Below are 8,564 nucleotides of genomic sequence, written 5' to 3'. Positions count from 1 at the left end.
GTGGCTGGCCGCTCGCTTCGGTTGTTTAACAGCTACTTGAAGCATCTATTGTATATTGTTGGTTGTCTGGTCTTAACAGGTACACAGACTTGGGAAATCTCATTTCCGATGCCGTTATGCTGCCGGATTTGGTATCCGAGCAATGGCACTGTGAAGGGTATTTCGGTCATTTACGTAGTTGAATTGATGAATATCGCTTGGAAAGGATTTTAGCTTATGATTTTCTTCATACGGTTTATTTGTTTTTTTTCGGTTTTCGATCGAAAAGAATTGGTTGGGTTTATACACTCTGATTTTAATTGGAGTTATGCTATAAGTTATGGATTTAAAGTTTTCTTGGAAAAATACAATGATATTTGTCTGCGGTGGAAAGAGGATCTATGATTTTGGTTATGAAAAATGGTTTTTCAAACCACCTTTGCAGTACCCTTCAGGTTATCAGATTGGATAGGTCTTTGGGACCCATCACGGCACACATATAGGCTTTGGGCCGTGTGTCGGGATGCTTCGCCCTTTGGGGGCTGCTCTGCATGCGTATGACAGATCCTCGGCTCTGCGCATGTATGACAGATTATTTATGGCTCTGCATGCGTATGACAGATCCTCGGCTCTGCGCATGTATGACAGATTATTTATGGCTCTGCATGCGTATGACAGATCCTCGGCTCTGCGCATGTATGACAGATTATTTATGGCTCTGCATGCGTATGACAGATCCTCGGCTCTGCGCATGTATGACAGATTATTTATGGCTCTGCATGCGCATGACAGATCCTCGGCTCTGCGCATGTATGACAGATTATTTATGGCTCTGCATGCGCATGACAGATTTTCGGCTCTGCGCATGTATGACAGACTCTCCGGGTATCTGACTTGGTGTGTGTTTTCAGTTGTTTAGTATTTTAAGTTATGGGTTTGTGACAGCAAAGGTTTTGAAGTACGACGATCTCAGTTGAGCAGTTTTATTGATTTTCAGTTTATTGAGAGTTGTTTGAGAAGAAAGTTCAGAAGGATATAAAAAGGATTTGAGTTTTATATATTTATGATGTGGTTGTGGTAGAGGTGGTTGATATCTTAGAAGTGTTTTAACAGGTTTTTAAATTTTGGGTTAGTCCATTTTCAGGGGAGGTTCTGCCGAATTTTCGGTAGGATTTTCCTTGATTTTGGATTCCCGCAGGATCTCTCCGGGTTTCAGGGTGAAATCCGGGGGCGGTCCTGTCAGAGCGACACAGGTCCACCTAACCCCTGACACGGGTCTACAAACTCATCATCTCTTTCTCGCTCATTGAACACAAGTGAGAGATTTATATTCGAATTTGGGGGAAAACGTGATGTTTTTTGGAGACTAAATGGTCAGGAGAGCGTTCGACGAGCGGGAAAGAGGTGATGAGTGTGTGGCCTGTGTCAAGTGGACATGTGTTGCTCATTTAACGAGAAATGTATGATGAGTTGGTGCCACGTCGCCAATTAATCCCCGTTAGCAAAAGCCAAGCTGACATTTAACTGATCGCTCAATAAATTGATGAACGAAATTTCATTTTTCAATTTACATAATAAATCAGGTGTATATTTGAAATATTTGAAAGTTCGTGGACCCCGTTGAAATAGCATATATAGTTATGTGTCTAAATTGAATTTATACCTAAAAATAAACTAGTTAATAAAAACTCATAAAATTTCTAATATTAAATCTAGTCTAAATAAAATAAATAACAACCAAATAAAATCTAGAAAATAAAACGAAAACTAATAAAACCAAATAATTGACTAGTAAATTAAAATGAAAAATAAAATGCTAAGATTTAGAGGTTAAACCTACATTTTGCTAGTCCTAGCCTCGAGCAAAAGTAAGATAAAAAGAAATTGATTCCTTCAATTTTTCTCAGAGAAATTCTTTCATTCAAATGCATAAACTTTGGAAACACAATTTTATCTACCGTAACACTTTAAACATGCGCTCAAGAATATGAATAAGAGATCAAATATTATTCAAAGTGGTAAAATCATATTAAAGATTCTAAACTCAGAATGTAAGTGCACCAAACCAACAAAAATGCAAATTTCAATCTCTAAGTACAATAAAAATTAAATCACCTTTGGAAAATTTATTTTGACTCCAATTAAATCTCACAAGATAAATCACTCACAAATAAAGCACACGGAGATGGGTTGATTTATTTTCTCTCTAGTTATATGTGAGTATAAGTAAATGTGAACAATTTGCAAAAATAACTCAGATATGTATCATGAAGAAGGATTTATGGAGAAAAATAAGATCTCATGAAAGGAAATCAATTACATGAACATGTTTGAATCAAGCACTTTAATTCCTACTCATTCTCTCTCCACATTCTAACCAAGCTCTTCCTAAAATCAAATAGGACTTTTATTGGCTTGTAATGTAAGGCTAAGGTGAAAAATGTAAGATTTTTCTTAGAAAGTTTATTTAAAAATAAAATGATACTAGGACATTTGTTTTTCTCTCATTTTTTTGTTCTTTTTATTGAAGAAAATAACAACATAAAGAGAGACTAATAACATGATGCCAAACTTTTTTTGTTTTTACTTTTTCTAACAATTCTAAAAAAAGAGAGTGATAGTGTTTAACACACGAAAAAAAAGACTAAAAATTAAGGCTCAAAAGGAGTACTAGTGGTAAAATTTTATTTAATGAAAATAGCAAGACTCAGACTTAATGGCCTAAAATCCTTTCTTAATTCAAGAATGCCTATTATGCTTCAATTAAATTAAAGGAACTTCAAGTGCAATGATTCAAAATTCAATATTATATTCAAGTAATTAATCAACCAAGAAAGAATAATGAGATCATCAACGACATAATGTAGACTCAAGAAAGATTTAGAGATAAATTTATAGCACTCGCATGAATAGAATGACTATAAACTCACTAGGGTAAAGTCTCCATTATTTTTCCTGAGGTTGTCTAATTCAAATTTCACTCTTTAACTTCAAAATGCATTTGTTGGCTCAAGTGAAAGTATACTTTATGAGTTGAAAAATGATTCTCTTATGAAAATAATATCAAATCTAATGAGAAAGATTCTTATTTTGCATGCCAAAATATTAAAGTAGAATATTATGTATTTCTTAAAGCTAAGCATTAAATGCAAGAAAGTCAATCTCATCATTGATGAGTGCTCATTTTACACTATTTTATGATACTAACTCCCTAACTCAGAGTGCAATAACTCGATATTTTGTGTGTTGTTAGTTTGTTTTTATTTTTATAGGATAAAATGAGCAAAGAAGAGAAAAGGAGCCAAAAGGATCATTTTTAGACATTTCCTAGTCAAACTGGGAAAACGAGAGAAATCCTGGTCAAACAAGGAAAGGGGCCGAAATCCTAGTCGAATGAGGATTCCTAGTCACACTAGGAAACATCAAGTCCAGAACCATCATTGCGGAGCCAGAAATGAGGAAATCCTGGTTGAACTAGGAAACCTAACCCAACTAGGGAAAGGAGTCCTAATGACACTAGGAGACCCCAGGGGCAATATGGTCATTACGAGAAGACAAAATGGATAAGGAATCCTTCATTTACAAGAAATCCTAGTCACACTAGGAAATGCTGGTCAAAGTCAACTCTACAAAATCAAGGTTCCAGAAGCTTCCAGAAGGTGGTGGACACCTTGGGAATAAATGGAGGGAAGAAATGAATTCGAACTCAAATGGAAATGAGGGGCAAAATGGGAAGTCAAAGTTAACGGTCAAGGGTCAACTATGACAAGTCAACAAGTCCAATGGGCCATGGGCCTATGCAAATGCCGAAATCTGAGGGGCCATGCATGCATGCATGCACCAGCCCAAAATGAAGCCCAATGCGCTAAAGGTGGCAGCCATGAAGTGAAACCCTAGGGGGCTGGCGTGTGGCACTTAAGCCCAAAGCCAAAGCCTTGCCGCAAGCCCAAAGCTTTCCCTAACCCTAGCAGCAGCCGCATCTTTTCTTTTCCTTGCCTCCCAAGGATTCCTCTCCTACTGATCGTATAAATATATCTCTAAAAATCAGAAAAAGGGTTCGGAAGTTCTGCCTCTCTCTTTTAATTTTCGGAAAGCCCTAGCAGCCCTTTCACCTTCCTCTTTCCGCAGCCCCTATCTCTTCCTCTTCTCTTTATTTCTCTTTCTTTTCTTTTGTGGCTGAACCCTAGCAGCCACCTTTGTTTATGTGTCTTCTATTTTTGCGCTGAATTGAAGTAGGAGAAGGAGGTCAAGCCGCAGCCACCTCCAGCAGCCACGCCATCATCACCTTGCTGCCACCTTGCCGAGCACCTCAGCAACCTTGCCGTGGACTCCAAGGCCGAGCAGCAGCCCACCATGCCACCTTCTTGCAGCCGCCTCTACCTTGCTGCCTTGGCTTGATTTCTCTCTCCCTTCCTTTTTATTTTAATTTTTTTATTATGCTTTGTTTGTTTATGGAATTAATTATGTGTAGCTGAATATTGGGCTAGGACTAGGATGAAGCCCTAGCATTGCTGTTCACTTTCACTATGGATTATCAATAATTTAATTGTTTATATGTTGACAAATCTTGGATCTCTGTTTAAACTGAATCTATTTGTTTTGCATCTTTGACTGATCACCTTAGGTTGCATGCATCTAGAATTATGTTGTGGAACTAAATAAGCTCGAAAGGATGATAGTTTCAATAGGCAACAAGTGGGTATCCTAAGATAATATTCATGAGAAAAGAGATCATAGAGGACGTAGGGTACATTAATTTGGAGCTATGCGCTATGTGTTTGTCACTCTCACAGATCGTAACGACTCTTGCATGGGTAACAACTGCCTTAGCTTAGAACTAGGGAACATGCAAGTTAACTGGCTAAGGAAGGCCCAAGAAGCTCTTAGTTTATGCACAGTAAGGAGAGTAATTGCTAAAAGTTACTAGCCAAACCTTTTAGTAGACGAACTTTGTCAACATGTTTACTTATTGATTGTTAATACCCATAGTGAAGTGAATGGTATGCTAGTGGTGGATTCTGACTCCTAGTGTTTCTCTAATATTATTTTATCCAAAATCTTTCAGTTTGTCATTTTAAAGTTTGTCATTTCTCGTTTAGTTTAGTTAGCCTTAAAAACCAATCAAAACCCCCCATTTGCGTGTGTGAGTTAGAGGTGAGTTAATTGAATTTAATTGAGTTAGTAATCGTACACTAGTACAATTCCCTGTGGGATCGACCTCGTATTTGCAAGCTTTGCTACTTAGCGATTCGTGCACTTGCGAGTTAACCTAAAGCTCAGAAAAGGTTATTTAATTTGCTCTAGGAAAACATACAACAAGTTTTTGGCGCCGTTGCCGGGGAATTGTTATTTTTGTTGATTGCTAGTTTAATTATCTTTAGTTAAATCATTTTAGTTAGGTTTTATTTTCTGTTTTTATTTTTGGTTCTCACTAATTTCTCTTGTTTCTAAGGTACAATGGAAGAATCAAATTCGAAGATCACTCCTCTTTCACGCGTGGAAGGCCAAAAGGTGTTGAGTGCGTACAAGGGAAGACCGAAACTCAACTGGACACCATTAAGGATGAGATCGACTCTTGTGTCGCCGAAAGGGAGTGAATCAGAAGAAGCAGACGAAGAGGAGAAATCAGAAGAGGAAGTTGAGGAGACCTTGCAGCCAAATGCATCTCAAATGAGAATACCTTTAAGTGATTATTCGTCTCCAACGTTTCTGGCTCAACCTACGTGCATTGTTTACTCTCAAGTGGAAGCCGATTTTGAACTCTCAAGTGGGACAATCAAACTTCTTCCATCATTTCATGGGTAGAAGGAGAGGATCCCTATGTGCATATCAAGGAATTTCATGCAATATGCGAGATTGGCAAGCTGAGGGGGTTGAGCGATGATCAAAGGAAATTAAGGTTATTTCCATTCTCTCTTAAAGATAAAGCTAAACATTGGTTGTTTTCCTTGCAGGTCGCTTCAATTACAACATGGGAGGAACTGGCATCTAAGTTTCTTCTGAGGTTCTATCCAGTTAGCAAGACTATCATTATGAGGAAGCAGATCTTAGGGTTTACACAATCAGAGGACGAAGTGTTTCATGAGATTGGGAAAGGTACCAAGAGCTTCTGACTTCGTGTCCACACCATAATTTTGCCCCATGGATGCAGATTGAGTATTTTTATGAGGGTCTGTTGGATTAAGATCGTAATATGGTGGATATGACATATGGAGGAGCACTGAAAAAGAAGACTTTTGAGGAAGCATAGACACTCTTTGACACATTGGCGTTGAGTTCATAGCAGTGGAATAGACGGAAAAGAGTGGAAAAGAAATCAGTTATGGAAGCTGAGATGTCTGAGCTTAAACAGATGATGCAGGTTCTGATGGCAAATCAGGAAGCTAGGCCATCACATGGAGAGTCATGTTTCGAGGTTGAAAGAGTTCAAGCTAGACCGAGTGTACAGTCCCCTATTGAGCAGCGAAGTACTTATTTGGAGGACATGATGGCTGCATTAGCTCAGAGTACAACTTCGATGTCTAATGATACTAAGACATTTATGAATAAAACTGAGGAGCAGTTGAGTGTCACAGCTAAAGCTATCTCGAATTTAGAAGCCCAATTGAAACAAGTGACTTTGACCTTGGACAAAGTGGTAAAGGGTGCACCAATTCAGGATAAGGCCGAAGCAATCACTACTTTGAGAAGTGGGAAAATGATTGACAACAAAGTGGGCATTACTCAAGAGGATAATCCAAGTAATGAGGATGAAGTTGAGATATTAGAGCCTGAACAAGTGGAAAAGTACAAGAGGGATAAAGTTAAGGTTAAGGATGAGGAAGAGGAGGAAAGAAAGAAGCAAGAAAAGCACATTGCTACACGTGCTAGCAAGAAGGCCGAGATTACTTCCTCTATTCCAAGAGCTCCGTTGCCTTTCCCTCAACGTCAAAGGAAGCAGAGTAAGGACGAGCAAGCTAAGGAAATTTTGGAGATGTTTAAGAAAGTGGAAATCAACATTCCTTTGCTTGATGCTATTCAGCAGATTCCTAAGTATGCCAAGTTTTTGAAGGAATTGTGCACGCACAAGAGGAAATTCAAAGAGCATGAGCAGGTGTGTCTGAGTGAAGAAGTCAGTGCGGTTTTGCAGAGGAAGCTACCACCAAAGTTGAAAGACCCTGGCAGTTTTACGATTCCATGTTTGGTTGGGGATCATAAGTTTGAGAAGGCATTGCTGGATTTGGGAGCAAGTATTAATTTGATGCCGTATTCAGTTTTCGCACAGTTGGGCATAGGAGATCTTAAACCTACTAGTGTTACTCTTCAATTGGCAGATCGTTCAGTAAAGGTTCCAAAAGGTGTGGTTGAAGATGTGCTGGTTCGGGTTGCAGATTTGATCATGCCCGCTGATTTTATCATTCTTGAAATGGAGGATACCCCAATTAGAGGAAATGAGCTACCGATCATATTAGGAAGACTGTTCATGGCCACAGCGAACACCAAGATTGATGTGAGTAATGGGAAGTTGACGATGTCTGTACTTGGTGAAACAGTTGAATTTGATGTTTTCGGTGCAATGAAGTATCCAAAGGAGGAGGATGATTGCTTGAGGATTGATATTCTGGACCCATTAGTTGAGGAAGTGTGCGAAACTAGTCTTGCAGAAGATACATTGGAGGTTGCTTTGGGAGCACTCGAGTCTAGTGAGTTGGATGAAAACGTGGAAACAACTCCTACACGTTTGGAAGGCAACCGACCTCTCAGAAATAAGTGGTTCAGCCAGTTTGAAATGTTAGTACCCACTAATCATAAGACACTTCCTTCTATTGAGCAAGCACCTAAGTTGGAGCTGAAACCGTTACCGGAGCACTTGAAATATGCATTTTTGGGAGAAAATGAGACCTTGCCTGTGATTATTGCAGCTAATTTGGGTGCAGGCGAGGAAGAGAGACTCTTGAGAGTTCTGAAGGAAAATCGGTTGGCATTGGGATAGACCATAGCCGATATCAAGGGAATCTCACCCACAGTATGTATGCATAGAATTTTACTTGAGGAGGAATCTAGGCCTACTCGTGATGCCCAAAGAAGACTGAATCCAACTCTGAAGGAAGTTGTGCGTAATGAGGTAATCAAATTGTTGGATGTTGGTATTATTTATCCTATCAGTGATTCGAAGTGGGTTAGTCCTGTTCAAGTGGTGCCGAAGAAAAGTGGTATTACCGTGGTGAAGAATGAGCATAATGAGTTGGTTCCCCAAAGGATGCAAACCGGTTGGCGTGTGTGTATTGACTATCGGAAGCTTAACACCGCAACAAGGAAGGATCATTTTCCTTTGCCATTCATTGACCAGATGTTGGAAAGGTTGGCCGGCCATAGTCACTATTGCTTTTTGGATGGGTATAGTGGGTACAATCAGATTGCTATTGCACCCGAGTATCAAGAGAAGACCACGTTCACATGTCCATTTGGTACGTTTGCTTATAGAAGGATGCCATTCGGATTGTGCAATGCGCCTGCAACATTTCAGAGATGCATGATGTCTATTTTCTCTGATATGGTGGAACGAATCATGGAGGTATTTATGGATGATTTTTCTGTTTTTGGTT

General features: G+C 39.2%; 1 protein-coding gene across 1 annotated transcript; it reads left to right on the top strand.

Moving 5' to 3' along the window:
• Window positions 1–6,301: 6,301 nt before the first annotated feature.
• Window positions 6,302–7,998, top strand: LOC147283590 (uncharacterized). Its single transcript, XM_086245545.1, has 3 exons — window positions 6,302–6,498; window positions 6,913–7,749; window positions 7,896–7,998. Exons 1-3 carry the CDS (start codon window positions 6,302–6,304, stop codon window positions 7,996–7,998), a joined length of 1,137 nt encoding a protein of 378 aa, XP_086101671.1.
• Window positions 7,999–8,564: the final 566 nt, after the last annotated feature.

This window comes from Dryas octopetala, chromosome 5 (genome assembly GCF_963921425.1).
Source record: "Dryas octopetala chromosome 5, drDryOcto1.1, whole genome shotgun sequence".
In the NCBI taxonomy this organism is placed as follows: domain Eukaryota; kingdom Viridiplantae; phylum Streptophyta; class Magnoliopsida; order Rosales; family Rosaceae; genus Dryas; species Dryas octopetala.
The sequence above is the reverse complement of the archived record's forward strand: the minus strand, read 5'-3'. Positions and strand labels throughout refer to the sequence as shown.

Excerpts from the sequence above, each read along its gene's own strand:
- LOC147283590 (XM_086245545.1), top strand. The coding sequence starts at position 6,302 with ATGGAAGCTGAGATGTCTGAGCTTAAACAGATGATGCAGGTTCTGATG. Across the intron at positions 6,499-6,912 it reads GCTCAGAGTACAACTTCGAT|GAAGCAGAGTAAGGACGAGC; the intron begins GTCTAATGATAC and ends TCAACGTCAAAG. Across the intron at positions 7,750-7,895 it reads TGGTTCAGCCAGTTTGAAAT|GCGAGGAAGAGAGACTCTTG; the intron begins GTTAGTACCCAC and ends ATTTGGGTGCAG.